Source organism: Corylus avellana, chromosome ca4, assembly GCF_901000735.1.
Source record: "Corylus avellana chromosome ca4, CavTom2PMs-1.0".
NCBI classification, from domain to species: domain Eukaryota; kingdom Viridiplantae; phylum Streptophyta; class Magnoliopsida; order Fagales; family Betulaceae; genus Corylus; species Corylus avellana.
Window position 1 is genome coordinate 34,200,401 of NC_081544.1, and position 24,078 is coordinate 34,224,478.

General features: G+C 36.3%; 3 protein-coding genes across 3 annotated transcripts; 1 reads left to right on the forward strand and 2 right to left on the reverse strand.

The window, feature by feature from the left end:
- Nucleotides 1-1,863: 1,863 nt before the first annotated feature.
- LOC132179557 (uncharacterized) lies at nucleotides 1,864-7,112 on the reverse strand. Its single transcript, XM_059592298.1, has 10 exons — nucleotides 6,616-7,112; nucleotides 5,976-6,458; nucleotides 5,704-5,861; nucleotides 5,303-5,386; nucleotides 5,156-5,208; nucleotides 4,322-4,403; nucleotides 3,699-3,806; nucleotides 3,353-3,476; nucleotides 2,780-2,865; nucleotides 1,864-2,399 (listed from the first exon to the last, which is right to left on the reverse strand). The coding sequence occupies exons 1-10, from the start codon at nucleotides 6,989-6,991 to the stop codon at nucleotides 2,178-2,180; spliced, it is 1,776 nt and encodes a 591-aa protein (XP_059448281.1). The 5' UTR covers nucleotides 6,992-7,112; the 3' UTR covers nucleotides 1,864-2,177.
- A 495-nt stretch (nucleotides 7,113-7,607) lies between these two features.
- Nucleotides 7,608-13,511, reverse strand: LOC132177423 (ribose-phosphate pyrophosphokinase 4). The gene is made up of 7 exons (XM_059589731.1): nucleotides 12,306-13,511; nucleotides 11,609-11,924; nucleotides 11,170-11,265; nucleotides 10,543-10,611; nucleotides 9,362-9,490; nucleotides 8,267-8,366; nucleotides 7,608-8,056 (listed from the first exon to the last, which is right to left on the reverse strand). Exons 1-7 carry the CDS (start codon nucleotides 12,677-12,679, stop codon nucleotides 7,923-7,925), a joined length of 1,218 nt encoding a protein of 405 aa, XP_059445714.1. The 5' UTR covers nucleotides 12,680-13,511; the 3' UTR covers nucleotides 7,608-7,922.
- A 4,322-nt stretch (nucleotides 13,512-17,833) lies between these two features.
- LOC132177564 (glutamate--glyoxylate aminotransferase 2) lies at nucleotides 17,834-23,581 on the forward strand. Its single transcript, XM_059589937.1, has 14 exons — nucleotides 17,834-18,218; nucleotides 18,574-18,704; nucleotides 19,393-19,458; nucleotides 19,593-19,710; nucleotides 20,031-20,112; nucleotides 20,233-20,320; nucleotides 20,513-20,671; nucleotides 21,076-21,249; nucleotides 21,347-21,478; nucleotides 22,046-22,111; nucleotides 22,227-22,291; nucleotides 22,675-22,766; nucleotides 22,843-22,999; nucleotides 23,313-23,581. Exons 2-14 carry the CDS (start codon nucleotides 18,588-18,590, stop codon nucleotides 23,440-23,442), a joined length of 1,446 nt encoding a protein of 481 aa, XP_059445920.1. The 5' UTR covers nucleotides 17,834-18,218; nucleotides 18,574-18,587; the 3' UTR covers nucleotides 23,443-23,581.
- Nucleotides 23,582-24,078: the final 497 nt, after the last annotated feature.

The following is a 24,078-nucleotide window of genomic DNA, read 5'->3' on the forward strand; positions in this document are numbered from 1 at the left end:
TAGGGTGTGAGTTCGAATCTCCGCAATAGAAAATCTCCACATATGCCTAACTAGTATTAACTACTTTGGTTTCCCATCGATATCCTGGTGAACTTAAGGAAATGCTATGGTCACGTCCAGGTAGGATAGCCACAATCACTCGTTTATAAAGTCTATTTAAATAAGGCTTGCAAACATAACCACTACTATGCAAACCCTATTCGAACAGATGCATTTGTTTGCAAACCCTGATACCTGGGTGGACTTGAGGGAGCGCTATGGTCACGCCCAGGTAAGATAGCCACAATCACTCGTTTGTGAAGTCTATTTAAATAAGGCTTGCAAACATAACCACTACTATGCAAACCCTATTCGAATAGATGCATTTGTTTGCAAACCCTGATACCCTGGTGGACTTGAGGGAGTGCTATGGTCACGCCCAGCTAAGATAGCCACAATCACTCGTTTGTAAAGTCTATTTAAATGAGGCTTGCAAACATAATTACTACTATGCAAACCCTATTCGAACAGATACACTTATTTGCAAACCCTTGTTTAAACGAAGTTTACAAACGAGATTAATTGGAGTCACAAATGCAATCTTCACTAATAAGAGAAGTGTAATTTGTGGAATTACAAGCTATTACCACCAAAATATATCTCAATATTTAGTTTATCCTTGCCTTACAAAGTAATTTTCTCATTTATAGTGATTCTAATTTCCTTTTGAGGTGTCATTAATCTATTATTTATTTAGCAAACTTTGTAATAGTTGGTACGTTTTTAATCAATTAGAAGAATTTTAGTATTTTATAGTGTTATCTTTTCGCTCAAGAGACGTAGACAGTCTTGTTATGTTCTTTCTTCATTATCCAATACGTCAATCCACTATATATATGGAGCTACTCCAACCGGGTCAAGTATAGTTTAATCCGCTTAAATTATAATTTTTTTTAAAAATAATTAAAGAAAAGCTACATGTGCTCCCAAATATACATTTTCAAGTGCATGCACTCTCTAACATGACAATAAAAATCACTAATACATTTTAGATTCAATAATGATTTAATGAATTTGAAAACACTTACTAAAGTTTGAAAGAAAATTCTCAATAAAATATCTTAAGAATTTGATTTATTTAGTTTTCTCTTTCAAAAGGTCCGGCCATGACAGTTTGGCTTCACTTCTTCGGTTTTTTTTTTTTTTTTTAATTGAATGAGGAAGGAGTTAAAGGGGGTTCTTCCCCATCTTTCACCTTAATTATTCACATGTATATTTAATTTGAACTTATACGAGCATTTAAGCAAATTATCTTACGAAAAAAACAAGAACAGAACTACCTTAGCAAAACATTTTTACATTTTTAGGTTGAATTCAAGTTGATATGTGGTTCTTTCCTTAAGGGACATCATATATAAATATATATTGAACAATTTATAGTTTTAACAAGTTACGTTTTTCCCTCGTAACTTGGACATCAACAACTCCAATTTTCTTTCTCGTCCCGAGAGGCTAAACAAAGTACTTTCGCATCCACAATTGGCAAAATGGGCTGTCCCCTGATTTTTTCTGGAAGCATCAATTCCTCATTTCCTCACCTTTGCGCTTGTCAATTTGGCTAGACGTTGGAAAGAACTCCCTTCCTTCTTAGTTTTATATATATATATATATACCAAAATCACATTTAAAAAAAAAAATTAAAAAAATTAACGGTAGAAATCATACTTTTACCCCATCAGTATCCCACCTATCAGCCCTCGCATCACATCAGCTCTATATCATCAAAATTTGTAGGCAAAAATCAATTGTCTCAAAAGAAAAAAATAAATAAATAAAAAGGCCTAAAAACCATAGTAACAATCTCATACATGTTGGGAAAGAAAATATCCGAAACTTATGATCTCTTTCAAAGCTACCAAACGATAAACAACCGTTAGTTAGCAACAATGTTTGGGTAAAAAAATATGCTACAATAACCAAGAACATGTGAGCTCTGATGGGAAAAAGATGAAACAATGAGGTTATCTGCTAAGCGAATTTTACAAATTGGCGGGAAAAACGAACAAAGACCTCTAATCCCCCTTTCTCTTTCGTTATTTATCAGAGTGTATTGTCCATTGACGTGTAAAAGACACAAAATTACAATGCTAACCTACAAAAACAGATCTCAATGAAAGCAAGCGCAACTTGTGCCTAATTTACCTCACTTGGTGAGAAATCTTTATGTAATTTAAGAGCCTTTTTAAAGCCTTGCCACTGTCAATGGCCTCTCTCGCTCTATCCAGCGCGATGGATATGTCCTCTGCACCATCACATCCCAGCAAATGATCCACCATTCCAGCATTTAACACTATCCGATCATATGCAGGTCCCTTTTCACCATGAAGAGCTGCTAAACCCAACTCAATATTCTTTGAGACCTGAACTTGCAGAATTTAAATTACTTGTTAAAAAGAAAAATGGCAAAAACAAGAAGAAAGGCTTAAAAGAAAAAGAACAAGGGGGGTCACGAAACCGGTTCCATTAGAACTACAGAAAATTATCCAATCCTACAAAAATACTAAATAGAGCACATATCTAGCCTCGTCTAGTTGAAGAATTTTACACCTACATTCATAGAACCAGTCCCTTTCCCTTAATAGCCCAAATGACCAGTAGACATAATATAGGTTGGGAGGTAGAAGACAACATAATTTATTATTCTGAATGTAGCTGCGATTATATATTCATCAAAAGTAAGGTTGGATGATAAGCCATACAATAAGAAAAAAGAGAAAGCAAAAGAACTTGGAAACTTAACCGATCTATCAGTTCTTGGAGTATTGGTAGGCTCAAAACCATAGTCCTTGGCGTTAACCTCTAGATTGAAATTCTGACGTGACACACCTGCAACACCAAACTTTCAGGTTTCAGTATAATGATAAGAATGAATGCTTTGCGGGCTTGTTTGGGAAGGAAATCTTTCCCAACTTATCTCAATTTTTTTTTCTCTTTTCTTAGTTTGATTTGACACCAGTAACACTCAACTCAACTCAATATTTTTCAACCCAACTAATAAAAAAATTTAAAAATCAAGAAAATTATATATATATATATATATATATATATATATATATATATATATAAATTTTAATTTGATTTATTATTATTATATTTTATATTTTTCAAACAACCCAAACATAATCTCAACTCTTTTTTCTCATCGATATTCGCAATTTTGAGTTCAGTTAAGTAAAATAGAAAAAAATCGCACACCCAAACGAGCCCGAAATCTAAATCATCTCAAGTGAACAAAATACTCTCAACAACACACATATACAGAAATGAATACAAGAGGGACTGAACAAAGATAAGGTAACCAAAAGATACAAACCATCAACTTCACAAGCGGACACCATGCTCAGCAAACGGAAACCCGAACAGTAGTTCACAGGAAATCCTTTTGAAATGTGTGCTGACCGCAATCTCGTTGTCATTGAGAGTGCCCCTTCCTCACCCTACACCAACAGCATAATCAGATTATATAACGTGCTTAATATGGATTCCTGGTTGATACTTACACTACTGATTACATTATACCAGACCGTCCTGACATTAAGAGAGATCAAATACACCCACTTTTCTTCATTAGAAGATTCTCTTTAATTGCAAAGCTGTTAAAAGTTAAATATTTTATAAAACCCAATGGTGCAATAGCATTTAAAAGGCGAAGTTCTGACCTTCACCACCAAGCCAGCATCAACACCTCTTCTCTTCATGAGCATCAACAGTGGCTCCTCATAACCATCATGATAAAATCCAGCAACCATTGCTTCCCTCCCTCGAGCCTGTCAAGAAAACAACAAATTTTAAATTCTGGACAGCCAACCCCTTTAGACTTATACTGGGTGACTGACAATTTCATCCTAAAACAAAGTTTGATTTACACATGCATAGGCATGCATGTGACTTTCCTTTTATAAGTAATCGACAAATATCATTAAAAACAAAAAGGCACTAATAAGTACACAGAAAATATACACGAGGAAGCACCTAGCTAGAAAGAAACGAACAAGGAAATACTTCAAAAAATTGCAGAGATTAGGTATGAAAGTCATGCACGTTAGATTAACACTTACTAATTTTCTTCAGAGAAAGTAGCCAAATAAATTGCAGATTGATTAATTGAATAACAAAATAATTCAAAAACATTTTAATTTGCTGTACATTCTGATTTATAGCAGAATCTAGATTTACCAGTAAAATGTCATGGAAGTTTGTTCACTCAGCAAAGTACGCATCAAGCAGAAATGACCAATAATAAAAGCTAATAACACCAGAATTAAATAAGAACGTGGCCCACCTTAACAAATTGCTGAACCTTTTCAGTTGTTGCCACAGGGGGGCGCTTTTTTATATGCTCCCTCAAACTAGCCAATGAATATCTGCAATAATAGTCTTCTTAGTAAGTATTAACATCTGCAGAAATCATTAATGCTGTTATTTACCTTGATTCTGTTTAGAGTCAGTAAATATGACTGGTTAAAACTAGATTAAGCTCAAAATGCGCCAAAAGATAAAGCAATGAATAATTTTCTAGGGGCTTTCCCCCTGCCCCTAATTTTTCTTTAAGCATAATAAAAGGAAATCCCTCCTGACACCAATCTACATTAGACGTAAAAAAAAAAAAAAAAAAAAAACCCCACAACTTAACTAACAGACCACCAAGTGAATGTAGGCATAATTACATTTGAAAATTAAAGTAGATAGAAGCAAGTATAGTCTATGACAAGATTGACTTGATCTTTGATGCAATTTGGTTCAGTCAAAAATCTAAAACGAGGTCAAGCACCTCTAACTCTCTATCTATGTCAGTAAAGGTTGAAAAATGAACCATTGACAGAGATGGAAAACTAAATCTAGAAGAACTAATCTCAGCTCCTTAAACTAGCCAGTGTCACTTAAAAGCCATGGGAAACACATTCAAACTGAGATGGCATTACAATGTTATCTTTAAATTTTAGGCATAGGGAACCTGATCCATCTTGCTTTTTCAATTGATATTTCAGGCTAAAATTAGTTTTTTTTTTTTCTTCTTCTTTTTTCTTTTTTCTCTTTTCAGTGCAATGAAAGAAAAAAATAAAAAAATCCTTCAGAGAAAGATGTGAAATAGTAATATTTGGTTAGATTTTCATACAAAGATGGGCGAGCTTCACGTTGAGTTATGTAAGCAAAACCGACTTCCTCATCCTGAGATAGCAATTAAAAGTTTAAAAACAAAAATAAAACAAAGAAAAAAAGATGCACCAATGCATGCAAAAATTGTATTCGAAACCACAGAGACCTCGAGAAGATCTTTTGCCTGCAACGGGGATAAGCTTGTATTTGCTCCCATAAATTTCAGCATTTGTTCTTCAGTGATGCCCCCCTGAACAAGGAAGACATTCAAATGCTCCAGAGCCGAAGTATAAAAGTTATAAACAAAATGAAAATCTGAAACTATATCATTATATATCATCCTGAATATATTTCAATCTCCAAAGAAAAGTTGCTTATAAGGCAACATCAACATTTTGATTGCAGGGGAAGAAAAGATCAAATGCAGTAAAATCAAGGGATGCATCTACTTATATATTTTACTTTCAAATAGAATTTTTCTTTCAAAAATGAAATGCATCATGGAAAAATCCACACTGTCTATTGAGTAAAAACTTAAAAACTAATTCATATAAGCTGAGGGCCAACCTTTGGTGGCATCCATTCGACACCATGAAGCAAGCAAGATTCACCATAACAGGATCTAACTGCAGCAACAAACAATGTGCTCCTGAAGTAACGTGTGTTTCCATCATAAGGTTCACCATAATGAGTCAATGATTTAATATCGGCCACAGGAGCAGGACCTGATGAGAATTAGATGAATAAATTAAGCAGAGGAAAATACATATTTTCGAATTAGAATGCCCAATTACTCATAACCCCTACATAAACAGAGTAATGAAAAGTAAAACATATACCGAGTTCATCATCAAACGCAAGGCAGTATGCCTTTAATTCACGATCGGTTTCCCTGTTCATACGTTGACCTATTAAAAAGGCCGAAAGCAATGACTCACTTACTCCAGATTTCTCCTCATCGTCTACTTTCAGCGGAAGAACATCTCTTAAAACACCTTGGACCTCCTCATATCCAAGATGGCCTCCGGCCAGAACTTCCCTTAGGGCACCAACCAATCTCATTTCGCTGGAGCTATTGCCGACGTATTGGGGCCCGATAGAACTCCCTACTCCCATTATAGAGCCTTCGGGATCGGCAATGAAGATTACATCCGGCGGAAGTGCTCGAGCCAGGAGCGGCCAGAACGAGTTCATTGCACGCCTTTCCCCCTCACTCCATTGGGTCGCTTCGGGAAAGGCATTCGCACGGATCGTCATCCCCGCGAAAAAGGCCCCAAGCTGGGCTTTGGAAACTTCTTCTTCATCTTTGAGTTCTCCCTTAGCTAACATTGCACCATAAAACATAAAAAACCATTTAGGTCTGAATCGTCCGATAAAAAGCTCGGTGACAACAGAATTTCACAATTACGGCTTAGATATCCAATGTGTAATATCTGATTGTACGTATCAAAATGTAAATACCAATGAAAAAAGTTTTACCTGATCTTAAGATGGTATCCAAGACCTTGAAAGCCTGGTCCTCACTGAGCGGCCTGGTCTGGGTGGGCCCCGTGCAAACCCTAGCTTGGGCATCGAGCACCGTCTGATTCGGCTTCGGCGACTTGGGACTACGATACGAAGATGAAACCGCTGGGTTCCGAATATCGGACTCTGGAAGCCCTAATTGGTCGATCGTGGCTGAGTCCAGTGTGGCTTCCACGGCCAAACAAGGCTTTCTTCCAATTCGACGGTCATAGTCATTTGAGGAAAATCGAAGAGAGGTTTTGATCGGCGAATACGTAAGATTCCGAGGCCTGTTGATGTGGATTGGAGAGATGGATGAGAACGAAGGTTGTGGACTCAGCAGAGCCTTCATGGTGGTCTACCGGTCTCTCCACTCTCCCTAGTTCGCGGGAAAGCACGCCGAAGGAATTTGGTAGAAATGGGTGAGAAATGAGAATGGCGGGCATAGGCTCACTTGCTGCGTTAGGTGCGTTGGATCAAATTCTTTTAAATAAATACATAGTACCGTCACGTGGCGACTGCGTCTGAATTCTTAACAAAGGCGGCGTAAAATGAATGATGACGATTGATGACGATTTTTTTGGCTTTTTTTTTTTAAAAAAAAATTATTTTTGAATATAGATGTGAGTAGAGTACCGAGTACACATAAGATTACCGCAGTGCATTTACAACGGTGGATCCTTGCCACCGTCGAGGAGAACATCTAACAAGAGAAATATGCTTAGTGGGAATACCATCAGAGAATTTGATTGACGTTGCTTATCGTGCAAAATTACGAGGGCAAACCTTGAAAATTGACAGGGTCATGAAGGTGGCGAATACTCTAATGGTTATAACTTTTTGGGCTATTTGAAAAGCATCTAGATGGTTTTCATGAACAACCTAGTTCCTAATGTGCCAGAGACCTCCTTTGTTTTTGTAATTATAATCCATCTTACTTGGGGAAAAAACAGGCCAAGAACAGAAGATTGTTTCACAATGGCCCTCATATCTTCAAATCTTATTCCAAGCAGAAGTCTACAGAGATCTCTCCATAGACGATAAGCAAACAGCACATTATTTACTCTATCAAAGGCTCAAAGCAATATCTGTTCAACCACTAAACTGCCGCCCCATAGTTATAGTTATCATAATTGCTCTATAGATGGTGACCCCAAAGTCACTTGAACATGGTTCAATGGGGAAGGAAAAAAAAAAAGAAAAAAAGAACACTGTCTATAACGCACTAACTTCCCCCCACAAGACGATGATTAGGCTGGTGACTTGATGCTCCCAAGCATCTCTTATATTTGAAGTGCAGCAGCTATGGAACCAGCAAGGCTAAGAACTTCAAATGGCGGCTTGTTTTTTACTGCAGTTACTGTCAATGGACATGAGTCCGTTATCCAGAAGTAGGTCAGCCCATTCTCAGGATTCCCTGTATAAAAAACATGGAAATAACTCAGAAAAATGATTAAACTATCCTACAATGGGGGCACTACAATCGTTATCATATCTATCTCGAAGGGAAGAGAAAAGCAAACGGTAGTAAAGATTAGGATGGAAACAAAAGAAATCCCATCAATTTCTTTTTGTAATAAACTCTGTTTGAGAAACTAGAAATGTAACAGACGAGGGCATGCAATACCTCCATTGTCACGTTCAAAGCGTTCCCACGACCTATTAGGAAATATCCCATGTGTCACATAAGCACTGATTTTTGTCGCTCCATGGGCAGCCAACACTCTCTAAAAAAAAGATAAACACATGCATTTAGAAAGAATAGCTTATAAATATGAAAAGAAGGGAGTTGTATTTTCCATGCAAAGGAACTAAAAGGAAGGGGCATAAAAGATGACCCAAACGAAGTCAATTTTCACTTTCCAACCCTGTGAAGAAGGTTTGCAAGTGTTGATCATGTTGTTTGATTGTCCATTTATTGTATCTTCATAAACAGTACAGTCTGGTGTAGCCAAGATTCTATGAACAACTTCAAAATTGAGAGCAAGGTAGCCAAATCATGCACCCTCCAGTTTATATGTCCATGTTAAAGAGTAAGGACCTGTTTGAGATTGCGTTTGAGGAGTCTATAAGTGCATTTAACATTCAAAAAGTTCGTTTGAAGAAAAAAGTACTCGTTTGGCAAAAAAAAATTAAAAACGCTTTTAAGGGTTCAAAAAACACTTTTGGCAAAAACTTAAAAATAAAGTTTTGCCAAAAAACTCTTTTTGACTTAAAAGCTCTATTTCTCAAACACAATCCCAAACATGCTCTAAGATATTAACAGTACAGAAGATGCATGAAGCTACACCACGTTGGTCCAGAAGATGGTTATAACCCATAAGCCTTTGGTTGATTTATGCAGACAATAAATGAAGTAGCAGGTAAGAGCTTCACTTTATGGCAATATTTACCATGGGTTTTATCGGTTATCATTTAAAAATAAAAAATAAATAAAGCAAGTCATCAGCAACAACCCAAAACTTTCTTCCAACAAGTTTTAGTAAATCAGCAGTTATCACAACACTTCTCTCTCTCTCACCTTTACTGTTAGGAATTCAGCCAAACAAAATAACAGTATTATCAAAGTTCCCGAGTTCTTGATCTCAAATCAGTAAGATCTTATACTTACTGCCTTAAACATTCATGCTTGTTCTCTGGTCGGTAAATATGAGTCCAGACTGAGAAATTACTCAAGAACTAACATGGTAAAAACATGAATCATGTGCATGGACTTGCATACCTGACATTCAATAAGAGTGCCACCTGACTGAACCAAATCATCAACAATCACAACATGCCGTCCAGCAGGATCTCCCTCCTTGATTCGAACTATTCGTTTGTCTCCTTCCCGAACTTTAGCACAAACAATCTGCAAGCCAATTGTGTGATGCAGGCAACCCAGAGACTATTGAAGTTGGAAATTTAGTATCTCCCATGAAAGAGATGAAATAGTATAGTTGAATGCAAGCATAGGACATAGGATTCAAGCAGATAACAGAAACTATCCTCTTGGATCAGCTGGGATGAAGTAAGAGGATGGAGAATGCCATTTCCTCCTTCATACTACATTTCATCCAGTGTCATAAAAAAAAATGCAATTCCCACTTGGAAATTTCCCTTTCTTCCATTTACAAATGGGCAAACTGCATGATCATATCAATCCTTTTATATTTTAGTGCACATTAGAACTTCAGAAAAACATTAGCTTTTGTGGATATAACCAACTTACCGTTGCAGGGTTGTACTCTTAAACTCTTAACCAGAGGTCACTATTACTACGGGACCCTGCCAGATAAAAACTGAGCTATAGCCCATTGGTATATCCATTCTACCATATACGCATGGTTACAGGTGTCCTAGAAGCATATGCTTGCTGGCAACACAAACCCCAAGCAGCAAAGGTAGCCAGAAAAGAGCAATATCTTCCAATTAACAAAACAAGTAATCAAATGTATTTCCCTGATCCTCTCTAGAAGAAGATCAAATATGGGTTGCCTAAACTATGTTTCGGAAATGTGAGAAGTCCCAGAAATAATGCATTCACATTGTCTCATCCTAGATAGATTTTCCTAAATACTTATCAAAAAAAATAAAAAAGATAGATTTTCCTAAATCCTTGTATCCAGAACTCAAGGAAGTGGGGTGTGCAATGATCAGATCCCCAGCGTTGACATAAACAAACATAAATGAAATTTGAGCATTCACTTAATTTAGTTTGTAGTTTTACTTATCAAAAAAAACTTAATCTAGTTTGTAGTTAAAAAATTATATAATCTAATGCAATAAATCAAATTAACTGAAGTGAAATTAGCATCAAATTTACACAACAAAAGGGAAAGCACAAGAAGTGGTTAAATATGCTTACGCATGATTATAAGTGAAAATACAGCATCCATGTTAAAAAGATTACATATATAATACCGTTGGAAAATGCTGTAGTAGCTTATGAAATCGTTTCCATGCACCATCATCCGGAAAAGCAATGGAAATCTGCAAAATGAAGGTCAGCATTCAATGCCGCAAATGAGAAATTGCTCCAGAATAAATACTTTCATCAGTATCTGATCTCCAGGTTTCCACCATCTCCAAGTGAATTTCAAAATCAGCACAAAATGTACCTAAAAAGATTGACTCTAGAATCCGGACTAAAAAAATGAGAGAAGTGTACTTTATTGTAAAAGAATAAAGGTTAACTTGTAAGGAAAGCATCCAAATTATATATATATAAACTGGTCTCAGTGTTTGTAATAGGGCTGAAACCATCAGAGCAAAGAACCATATTTTGGGATCTTTCAAGTACAGGAACAATTAAAATTGCTATGCGCCCAAAATCCTAATTAAGGAATCCAATATATTCGTTTGTGAGGCTTACTCAGGAACCCTGGTCTCTAAAGATTTTAGTAGCCATCACACCATATTAATGACTTCATATACAACGACCCCGGGAACAGGGGAAAAGAATCATTGTACAAATACGAAGCTCAACACATTAATAAATATCTTACATGCCCAAAAAATGAAAGAGGGGGGAAAAAAATAAAATCTTACATTGTCAGAATCAGGAAGCTCTTGGAGCCTACTTTTAAGCAAAGGTATCCCGCTCTCAAAGCATGGTAGAATATTATCACCAAAGTAGAACCTCTCCTAAAGACGCAGAAAAATAAATAAAGCAGATGGTCAGACATTTCTAAAAAAAATAAAGCAGCTAACAAAGCCAAACAAACAAAACCCAAAAAACCATCACTCATTCACCAACAAAATTTATACATGCTAATATCTATAACTATTATTTATTGCCAAGGATCTCTATCTCAGATGACACCTCCTAAAAAACCAAAAATAACATAGAACCCATTGACTAAAAAAATAATTTGTATGCACTAATATCTGTAACTATTATTGATAAGAACATGATAGTGAGTAAGTTCCTGCATTTCACGCTCACTGGATTCATGTATAAAAAAATGTAAAAAAATTAAGCACAAACCTGCAAAGCATGGATATCGAAGGTAACTAGGCTAGTAGGCCCTCCCCTCGAAATGGGTATGTGCGACAAAATCCTAGCAAGAGTAAAAGCTGTGGCAACATCTCCTTCATCCTCCATGCGCTCCGAAGTTCCCGTGGGGAAGAAGGGCAGCACGAGGGTGAACGACGATACGAATAACTTCGGCAATGCGTAAACGACAGAGAGCTGCTCAAATATCAGTCCAGGGGAGCTAAACGACGCCAGAAACGCCACGTGCTGTCCTCGAATGCCTTGCGCATTGGGTATGAACAAGTTCGGGAATCCATCATCAAATGTTCTAAACCATAAATTACCCCAAAAAAAAATCATGCACAAATTTTAGTAAAAGTTCAAACTCAATCCAATATATTGAATCATAAATAATATTTTTATGAACTTGGCTCGATTTTAATTATTTGATCAATAATGGCAAAACACAAAAATAGAAGAGTTTGAATTTATAGTCATATGACTGCTATAATATCTCAACTCGCTCCGTTGATCTCAAAGAATCTAATTATGTAATTAATATTCGTTTAGATTTAAATTGAATTTGATCATTAATACCTTTTTTACGAAATCAATTTCGATTTGTTGTGGGTCCCGATGCGGGACCCACGGAAGCTAAAATCAACGAAGCTCTTTCAATTTTGATGCGAAATTGAAATGAGAACCTGACCTCCAGGTGATGCCGCGGAGCTCAATGGCATCGGACTCGGCAGCGATTCTCTCGGCGAGGGCCTTGGTCTCCGCGCAGTAGAACAGGCAGACCTTCTTCACATTCTTAGGAGGCGAATTGCGCGCGGCCATTGGCACGGAAGAGGGCGAGTGAGAAGAAGAAGAGTTGTGAATCAAGCGAATCGGATCGGCCCAGTTCTGGGGCTTGTCGAAGTCGAAGCTCGTGATATCGCACCTGATGCTGTGGCTCCTGATCTTCTTCTTCGAGAATTTGATTTCCGAGGGTCGAGAAAGAGATTCGAGGGCGTGAGAGTGAGAGTGAGGGAGGTTAGGGTTTTGGGTAGGCGGGGAGCAAAGCTGTCGGGTGGCCGCCATATGGCGGTCACTGCTGCAATGTAATGTAATGTTATGTGTAGCAACACTAGCACTACGGACGATGACGGCTTTTCTGTCCTGAATTCCAAAAGAGAGCCCCTACTATCCAGTTAAAAGACTAGTTTTGCAGCCTCCAATACCTGGTTGACACGTAAGTTAAAATCATCTTATGAAATAGGATTGAAACAAAGGTTTTTACTTCTTCGCTCATATTCATTTTTTCTTCTGAATCTCACCCAACGTCTTCCTCAAAGCCAAAACCTCGTTGTCTTTCTGATCAATCTCCAACTGTAACCGGTTTGAGACGGTCCCGAGTGTGCGCAGCTTGCTCTGATTCTCTTGCAACTGAGCTTCCAAGCAAGACCCAATTGGCAAATCAGAACCAAAATCAGAGTTTCTACAGCAATCCTTATAGCATTGCTTGAACTCGGACAACCTATGAAGGTGTGAGATCAAAGCTCTATCCGCCTCCTTCACACTTTCCTCGACAAACGGAACGTGGGCAGCCTGTAACTGAAAGTACGTATCAACAACTCAAGAAAAATCCAATCAACAAAACCCACATAAATTCAAACCCTAAATCAAAATCCCCAAATCGAAACAATCAAAGGGTCAATCTGGTCCTATCATATGAAAGCATTGACAGACCCACGGCAACGGTAGACCCAGACCCACGGCAACGGCTGACCCAGCCGTGGGTCTGGCCAGTCTCTCTCCTTTCTCTCTTCTGTTAAATCTGAAATCTGTTGTATTTGGTTTGAATAAACCTCCTATGCAGTCCATCTGCAAAATGGGTCTTTTGCAGCAACTAATAGCACAAAGACACATCACCTAAAGCACAAATAATCTACAACTTAATGCACTGGATTTTGAACTCAAAAGCAAGAAAAATTGAACTGAAGAGGCAGAAAGAAAGAGACCCCGTGGGTCTCTGCTGTAACGCTCCAGACCCAACCATCCGGCCAGACCCACGATGGGTCTCGCCGTAGATCTGGCTCCAGTGCCGTGAGTCACATTTTCGGCGCCGTGAGTATTTTTTCTGGCTTTGGGATGAAATTTTTAAAAAAAGGTTAGCCTTCCCTTGAGATTTTAGTTTTGGAATTCAAAAACGAATTTTGAGACATTTAAAACTCGTTTTTAAGCATTAGAATCAGATTTTAATACTGAATTTCACAAAAAAATAATGTCGGAGATGGTGACCCACGGCCGAGTCTGACCAAACCCAAACTTAGCACCGGCCAAACCCACGCTTGGACTGGCCACGACCCACGGGATGCCGGCCGGTGGTTTGAGTTTATTGTGCCAAATTTGGTTTTGGTTTAAAATTTGTTGTTTTGATTTTATTTTGCTAAAATGAACTTGATGATGTGTCAACACATCAGTTGAGGCTGCAAAATACCATTTTTATGCACTAACTGCATCGTAAGGGCTCTCATTTGGTTTAGGATATTTTTGTGCAATTGTTTTGCTTTATCTGATGTTATTGGAGGCTGTAAAACCCATGTTTTACGTCTCATCCAGATTTAAGTTATTCTCATACCGAAATTATGCCTGCTGTTAAAATCACACATTTTTCGTGTTTGGACAATTATTTTGGTTGAGATTTTAACTCTATTTCTTGAACAAAATCTCAACCATGCTGTAAAATAATTGTACAAATGCGAAACTCTTTATTTTTAAGTTCTTGTCGAAAGTGCATTTTGACATTTTTAGATTTTTTGAACATTTAAAATCGCTTTTAACTTTTTTTTCCAGATGAGTATTTTCTTTTTCAAACGAACTTTTTGAGTATTAAAACGCATTTTAAGCTCTTCAAATGCACACACAAACAAGTTCTTAGTAAAAAATATTCTTTTTTTTTTCTTTTTCTTTTTTTAAAGAAATGATTGAAAAAAAAAAAAAAATACATCTAATGAGTAACTACTGTGACACTTTTTCTTTTTCTTTTTAAAAAATGTAGGTAGAAAGTGAGAAAAATAATAATTATTTATGTTTTATGAAGCGTAGTCTTTAACGGATTGAATTACTATTTGAGGACTATTATAACACTCTTTTAGGAGTAAAGTAATGCGATATAATACATCTTATAGTGTCTATCGTCTTTAATTGTTCTTATTTTTCATACATGTAATGTAATCATCCGCCTATGAACTTTGAAAAAAATTGTACATGTACAATTTCCACCATAAAAAATACAATTCAGTTTGGATATAAATTTCCTACTCAATTGTAGGAATTCTTCAAACTTGGCTTCTATAAGTGTTAAAGGGTCATTTAGCATACGAGAATAATATATTTTTATAATAATACGTACTTTTCACATACGTTTTTAATAATTTTAATTTGTTTTGAAAAAAGGTATTTGTAATGAGATTGTATTTGATAAGAGTTTTATACACTTAAAAAAATGGCTTTTCAAAAAGTTTACCGAATTAGATTCCAATCATGAAAGCCAATATATTCCAAACGCTTTCCCAAACGGTTAGATTATGATAATGGAAGTCAATAGATTCCAACATTTTCCGAACAAAAGGAATATATATAACACTAAAATCAAAGTTGTAATTGAATCAAGCTTTAAGATTTTAAAATTGGCTCGTTTACGAAGATGTTTATTTGAGTCGAGCTATAAAATGTATGTTTAAGACTGGCTTGTTGAAAGATCGGACAAGCTCGAACTCGTTGAAAATGTTATCCAAGTCACATGCATAATTATTGGAAATTCAGATTGGCCAATTGTTGGAAAAAAAAACTTTTTATATAAAATCCTTTTTTGAATTTTTGTTTTTTTCGTTATATTAATTTGGATCCTTGTCTATTTCTTACCTTTTGAAGTACCCAGATTTGGTGTAACCAGTGATAATTCCATAGGTAGTGTGCGCCAAGTCCAAGACAAGCCTTAAGCATAATTACAAGCAAGCCAAGCCCAATCAAGTTCTCGAGATCCAAACGACAATACCTTATCAGAACTGAATCACTTTATAATGTGAGACCTGTCATAAGATGTGATTTGTCGGGTTTAGTAACTAAGCATCACAGCCAGCCAAATCACTACCCAATAGCAAAGGGACACCTAGTGAGGCTCATAGGAGAGAGAAACATAAGTTTTGTTAGCATAAAATATGATGTCGGGATCAACTAATTCTTCAAAATTAATTAATATTAATTCTTTAAAGCATCAAGTCTCACGGCGCCGAGAAGAGTGTAGGCTTTGTATGGCCTGCTATGGACAGTCCATATTCCCACGATCCATGGGCCCATTGAACAAAAATCCCTAGTCGGACCACGTAGGGGAACGAGGCCCCTCACATTTGGACATTCAATTGCGACAGAGCTGTTAATCGGACAAAGCCCACAACAAAGCATAGATCATATTGAGTGTTTCCCACTAAGTCCATTATATGTAATTCTTGGATATAATAAGTGTCAAATAAATTATGGGGAGGGAGTAGAAATTCATCACAATTTTCCTTTTTAATGAAAATAGGGTAAATTACTTTTTACCACGAAAAATCAACCAGCTTTGCACACATACCTTTATTATGAATGTCATCTAAATATACTTTTGCACACAAAAATAGTCTAGTTTAGATCACTCATTTCAGGTGATCAAAGCATACAAAGCAAGTTGAAACCTCCAACTTGTACCTGTTTTAGCAACCAATATTGTTTTTAAGATATATCAATTTTTTAGTTAAAATATTGGAGGAAATTAAAAACATCAGCATAAACACCTCTATAGCATGAGATGTTTACATGATTGAGGGATAGAGAGGATGAACGACAGCTACACGAGAAACAGCAAAGGGGCGGAAAGAGGATGAAGGGGTGGAGAGAGGATGAAGAAAAAGAAGAGAAATGAAGGGTTTTAATATATATTAGGTGGACATATTTGTAATTTTTTTCATTCCCGCTCAAAAATAGGTAAATATTACTCCAATTTTTTGTTTAAGCGAAATCGTGCTTTTTGTTTAAATTCGCACTATTTCAAATAAGCACACTCTAGTCAGCTTATCGAAATTACAGATTTTTTCCACTATTTTAAAATTTGCGTTTTTAAAATCGCAATTCCAAACAATCCAAAATTGCGATTTAGTTTAAAAACACAGATTATTTCTCTTAAATCGCACTCCTAAACGAGCTCTTAGACTACTAATACTAATCGGTCACATAATTTGCTGGGTGGGTGGGAAAGCGTAGAGAATAAGATAAAAGTTAAGGAAGATAGCATAACATCTCGTATTTAACCAATTGTTGCTACTACTTGATTAAAATATTGTAATGTTCCTAACAACATTCAAAATTTAGCATAAACACTATTTGTGGTTAAAAAAAGAAAAAAAAAAAAAAAGGCATTCATCATTTTTTTTTTTCCATCTTTTATAATTAATAGAATAGTCAATGTTCTAATTTGGTTATTCTTATTCACGTGTGCATTAACACTTATTATTCTGGAAATGACTTAAAGATGAAATTCTAAAATGGAGAGTCTCGCAAACAAGATTTTGATCCTATATTTGTCTATATTTACTCGGTTTCTCATGCAATAGAATCCCAACCGCCTCAATCTACTTCCTAATATTGTGTGAATGATAAAAAGAAATTCCAACAGACTGCTGTGTGATAATGTTGTACAAATCATAAATAGTAATCCTAACAGTCTCAAGCTTTTTGGTAATGTTGTGCGATATTATGAAATAATAGTAAAATAAAAATAGTTTCTAAGGGGTGGCTCAATCGGCTGTGAATCACGTCTTATGAAGCGGAAGTCACTAGTTCGAATCTCCCTTATCCTTTTTTGCGTGGACATGTCAAAAAAAAAAAAAAAATAGTAAAATAAAAATGTATAGTTTATAGCTTTACTTAATAAATAAATAAATAACCCACCTACTTTACCTTTTCTGTTTTGAATTGATAATAGTTTGCGTAATTCAGTTTTCCTTGTAGAATAAATAATATTATAATTAGCATCATTAGCATCATTATCAAATAAGCTAAAATTTATTCCGTGATTGCGACCAGTTCAATTATGGTTAGTTTTCAATCTAACCTAACTATAGTTCGACCGGCCGCTTGCAAAAGTCTGAAAGACGACAACCCAATTTGGCCACGGAGAGAAAATAAATACAAAAAAATAAAATAAAACGAAAGGGCGATGAAACTTGAGACTTGAGAGGGAGAGTTCTGATGATATGGACCACTCCACTCTTGAGAGATTGAAAAACATGCTTCATCTATCTATCTACCAAGAACTGGTAGATTGAAGCTAGGCCACACTTTTTGCATGAGATTTATCCCTTTTTGATATAGAGCAATAATCTACATACCATTTTCAGTGGCTCTGGTGCTGCCATTGCATTCACGTAGTGACACATGATATCCCATCTCGCCAGGACAAAAGAAAAAGCCTCAAGATTTGTGTCAGTAGCAGAATACCGTTCACAAGTTGTGCGTGCGTGCGTGAGCGAGCATATCTCTCTGTGCTACTGAAGCACAGCACTTGAATTAAGTCCCCTAGTGCAGGAAACTCGAGTCACAGGTACCTGTTTCAACTATAATGGTCACCATTTGAAATCCATTATTAAAAGATTTTTAATTTGTCATTTATGCAAACATTTTACGTACCCAAAAAATAAGTCATTTATGCTAACAAATTGGGTTTTGTTTGGGAGATTTGCGACTGTTAATTGGGTATGTTTTCTCTATTTGGTTTTCAATCTTTTCTTGTCATGTATATGCGCATTTGAGTTAAGCTTCTAAATGGGGTTTGTGGATCCGTGACATTTCTTGGATTGGCTTGTTTCTGGCTCATCTCAACCTTTTAAATTTTCACCTTAGAAACTGATTTACGGGTTACTGTTTCTCCTTTGTATTGGGGTGAAATTTGGGAGAAGGTTGCTAGTTCATCATGTTTCCCAAAGGATTAGACTATGAGTCACTGAATGAGAACGTGAAGAAGGCCCAATATGCCGTTAGAGGCGAACTGTATCTTCGAGCTTCTGAGCTTCAGAAAGAAGGCAAGAAGGTATATGTGCTAGCTCTCTTTGGCTATTATTTGGCTGTAACGTTTTGTGTTGTTTTGCACCTTGTTTTAGAGATTTGGTAAGGGCTTCTGTTTATAAGGTTTTTGTTTTGGCGTTTCAGTTTGCAGTAAGCTGGTTATATAGTTTCTAATGGATATATGGGGGTATTAAGTATCTTTGTCTTGGGAGTTACTGATGGAATTGTATTTCTATTTTGAAAACTAATTTGTATTTCTAACATGAAATTGTTTCCGAATATCTGTATTAGGTTTATGCAGCATGCCTGTCAAATTATCAAAACCGTCTATGTGGGTTTAATTGAATTTAGGGTCCCATATGTAATGGCTGTATATGCACTAGAATATTTGTATAGGGGAACTGCAGAAAAGAAAAGTGACAAATAACTCAAAATTACTTTGTCTCGCAGAGTAACTTTAGGACCTTGTATTCTAGCTTTACCATAGTTGTTTACTTACCAAAAAAATAAAAAGAGAGGGATCTTGTATTCTGCGCAAGAGTATGATATACTAGTACTGCTGCTGTCTTAAATGCTACTTTAGTCTTCATAAAGCATGATAAGGTATGGTACCATCTTTGAGGATTAGTTAAAAACCAATGTTCTTCTTTTTAATGCCACTATTCTGATTGTATGTGCTTTTATCGTCTCATTATTCATTTTTATGTTCACAGATTATTTTCACAAATGTTGGTAATCCGCATGCGCTAGGACAAAAGCCGCTGACCTTCCCTCGTCAGGTTCATAACTATTGCTTCATCTTAATTCAGTGTTTACTTCTTTCTCTTTTGATTTCCACTTCTGGTCAAATTGAACCGTTTTGAAATTCTTGCCAGTATAGTTTGTGTTGAACCAATGAATTGCTCTGTTGCAGGTAGTTGCTCTGTGCCAAGCTCCATTTCTACTAGATGATCCAAATGTTGGACTGCTTTTTCCTGCTGATGCAATTGCAAGAGCAAAACATTATCTTTCATTGACTACGGGTGGTCTTGGTATTCTCTTTCACCTGCCTTTTGTGTTTTGTTTTTATAAGAAAATGAATTAACTATCTAAGACAACACTGTACATCACAGTGTGTCTGTGGGAAGTAATCTAATTAATTAAGCAAAGCCTTGCTCAAAAAGTTTTGGCCTGTACCATCATCTCCTTGTCAGCCACATTTTCAGTTGAGCTATCAAAATATTCTTTCTTTCCTAGTATTATTCGCATTTCCCCTTCCCCTCACCTACTGATTTGCATCTTGTTGCTGGTTTAGATGTGCTTCCGTAGTAAACTGCGACAAGATCATATAATCCCCTCATTATATATGTAGGTGCTTACAGCGACTCCCGAGGAATTCCAGGAGTAAGGAAAGAAGTGGCAGAGTTCATTGAAAAGCGTGATGGTTATCCAAGGTACTAAATGCTCCACATGAATCTTTGAACCAGTCTGATTTTTGTTTTGACATGAGTTTTTGATTTTTCGTTTACGAAGTTGTTGACTGGAGGGGTTCATTGTTTGTACTCCATTGACAGTGACCCGGAACTCATATTTCTCACGGATGGTGCAAGCAAAGGTGTGATGCAGATCTTGAATACTATCATCCGTGGTGAAGGGGATGGGGTAATAAATCATTTGATATAATTCTCTATTTATAGTGTCCTCTTTTATCAAACTCGGTTTCTTCTTCCACTTCCTTTTTTCTTTTTCCTTAATTGTTTTTTCTTTTTTGTCTTGTTGGTTACTTTAGGGCTTTTCTCCTTTGCCAATTCTTTCACAAGATAAATTCTTCCATAAATATTTGTGTGTTGGCAGGTTTTGGTTCCGGTCCCCCAATACCCACTTTACTCGGCTGCAATCTCTCTGTTTGGCGGTTCTCTTGTTCCATATTTCCTAGAGGAGACAGCAAATTGGGGCCTTGATATTAATAACCTTCGCAGTTCAGTTGCCGAGGCTCGCTCTAAAGGGATAACTGTTAGTATCCATTTGCTTAGCCTTTTTTGTGAGAGAATTTCATGAATCCAATTGAAACTAAGGTGAAACTTTAGCAGTTAATAAAAATGGATGGACCGTGAGGCCTGAATATGGGTTTACATTTGAATGAGGCAGTAATAAATTGGTTGGTTAACTTCCAATTGCCCATGTTTTACTCATCCAAACCTCACTTGTCTTGGCTGTTTATTTGGAGAATCTTCATTATACTATACATCCATCTGCCTCGAGAAGATTTATCTATTATCTTCTTCCATTTGTACTTAATACTACAATATCTTCTTGTCTTCTGGTATTTGCTTTTCAATAATTATACTGCTTTTCTTTTCTTTCCTGTAATATTTTGTACCGCCAACTAAATCTCTTATATATTGGAATATGATCAGGTAAGAGCAATGGTGATAATAAACCCTGGCAATCCCACCGGTCAGTGTCTTAGTGTAGCTAATTTGAGAGAAATATTGAAGTTCTGTTACCAAGAAAATTTAGCGTTGCTTGGAGATGAGGTTTATCAGCAGAACATATACCAGGATGAACGCCCTTTTATTAGTGCTAAAAAGGTAGATTATTTGTCGTGCTGTTAGATTTATCTCTCTCTAAGTCCTTGCATGGACTCTTAAATTATATTTATACTCTTGTTTCCTATAAATCTGAAAGGTTTTGATGGACATGGGGCCACCCATAAGCAAGGAACTCCATCTTGTCTCTTTCCACACTGTGTCCAAAGGATATTGGGGTGAATGTGGACAGCGGGGTGGATACTTTGAGATGACCAACATTCCTCCAAAGGTTTGTCTCTCTATAACTTGTAGAGACAAAAGATTAGTTTTACATTTATTTCTATTTGAAGTGTTCAAAATCAAAATGTGTTAGAACTGAAAAAGAAAAAAATACAGAAGAGTGTATATTCTGTCCTCTTTTTCCTCCTGGTCAGTCACTAAGGTCCACCTAAACGCAAATTCTTGCACCCATGGTCTTACTTATTTGGCCACTCCCATTCCCTTCGATGGCAGCATTTCTATTAACTCTTCCCCCTTATTGGATCTATCGCTCCACGGTAGCAGATCCCATCTTGTTCTTTCCTAATCCTATCTATCTTTCTAACTATATATATACATCATTAACAGGAAGCTTGAAAAACGATGTTAAGATGTGGTCTAATATTGTTAGTCGGAAAAGACCAATTCATGACATTTACAAACATAAAAACTGCTTCTTCATCATGTTGATTTGACAAGGCAGGCTTCTGACTTATGTGTGATGGAATTCAAGCATATTTATGTTTCTTTGTTTTTTAAATGGTATTTAAGCTACTGATCCTCATTTCCTTTTTTATTTCATGACTTAATGTTGCAGACAGTTGATGAGATCTATAAAGTTGCATCCATATCACTCAGTCCAAATGTCCCTGCACAGATATTTGTGAGTTAAAGCTAAATTTTTCCTGTTGTAGTATTCTGCATCGAACTGGGCTCATCCAGTTCTCTATACAAAAACTACTATCTTAATGAGAAAATTACTTTTCTTCTGTTTACAGATGGGATTGATGGTGAGCCCGCCCAAACCTGGAGATATTTCATATGATCAGTTTGTTAGGGAAAGGTATGGCCACTAAGACTGAAGTTTGTGCCATTTCTCTTGTAAGCCACATGGAAGTGCAACTTGACATCTTTCTGCCTTTTGTGGTCAGTCATGGTCATGATAATAATAATATTGTGTGATCTAATTATTGCCATTAATTTGATGAAGCATTATTATTAATCATTAATAAATCATTTACCTCAAACAAATGATCATCAGATAGAGAAAAAAAAAATTGAAGATTTGATTCTGGATCTTTCTCTTTTCTTTCTCGTAAGTGGGTAAAAAAGAATTGTAAGATATTTTAGATTTGGGTATGTTGATGTTCTTTGTGGTATCAAGAGATGGCCTCTCCCCTGTTCGAGTGGTGAATAATAGTATTTTATGAACCATGAAACCTGCAGCAAAGGAGTTATCGAATCACTAAGGAGAAGAGCAAGGATAATGACTGATGGATTTAATAGCTGCAGAAATGTGGTTTGTAATTTCACAGAAGGTAAACTGTTGGTCTATATATATTATGCATTTTAATGGTTGGTTATTATGTGAGTATTGAGAAAAATTGGCTTTAGGTGCAATGTATTCATTCCCTCAACTACGCTTGCCACCAAGGGCAATAGAGGCTGCCAAAAGGGCTGGAAAAGTTCCTGATGTTCTCTACTGTCTCAAGCTTTTGGAAGCAACTGGCATTTCAACGGTCCCTGGCTCAGGCTTTGGACAGAAAGAAGGGTAACTACTTCTAATTTTTCTGTGTGGGGCTTAGTTTTTCTTTAGCTAGATTCCAAAGGCATCTTCCTTTTCTTTTCTTTTTTAAGGCTAGAATAAAGTCAATCTTCCTATTGCTTTCTTTACAATGCTTCTATTACCATTTCTGTCTAGCTTGTTCCTGGTTATTATTATATTATTTACGCAAATTGGCTAGCCGGCTCTCTACCCTGAAAAACTTTTTCACAGGATAATTATTTTAGGTTTAGCATGTATTTCTGTATTTTTACAGCTTCTTAAATACAAATTAATCTAACTGAATACATTTCCATTATAGGGTCTTCCACCTGAGGACAACCATTTTACCTGCTGAGGAGGACATGCCTGAAATCATGGCCAGTTTCAAGAAATTCAATGACGAGTTTATGGAGCAATATGAAGACTACAGAGGTTACTCGAGGATGTAAAGGATGCTTCCTTATTTCTAAGTTGTATCATAGTTTGTCCTTTGTTTTGGCTTTCACAAGCCCTTTAATGTATACTTCTCAAACTTTATCCCATTCCTCCCTTCCTGGTGGTATATAAACTTCACTCTGTTGAAGATAACTTCCCAGCATCCTTTATCATCTCTCATATGTCAATCTTTCTATGAATCTCATGACCATCGGGCCTCTGTAACTTGCCATAGAAGTCATTGCAACTCTTAACTTAAATCTAAATTTGTGACATGCTATATCAGAAGTTAAATTCATCTAATATTGCCTGGAAATTCCCATATGGGTTCCTTCCTGTGCCCGTTTATGCTGTGTCTTCTTTTACGTGGTTCACGTTAATGGTATCTTGATCAAATTGTATCTCCTTTCATCATTTTTTTTTTTTTGTGTGATAAAAAAGGGAAATAAAACAAAACAATGGGGCCCAATAGACAGTTTTTTTTTTTTTTTTTAGTTTATATCAATATTTATTTATAGATAATATTTGAATTTTTTTTATAAAATAATATCTACTTTGGACTAAAAGGACGTACGCCAAAGGATAACCTAACATTCCTCAATCCATAAGATGGCCACCATGGGAATCATATAAGGGTATGGCATTTTTGG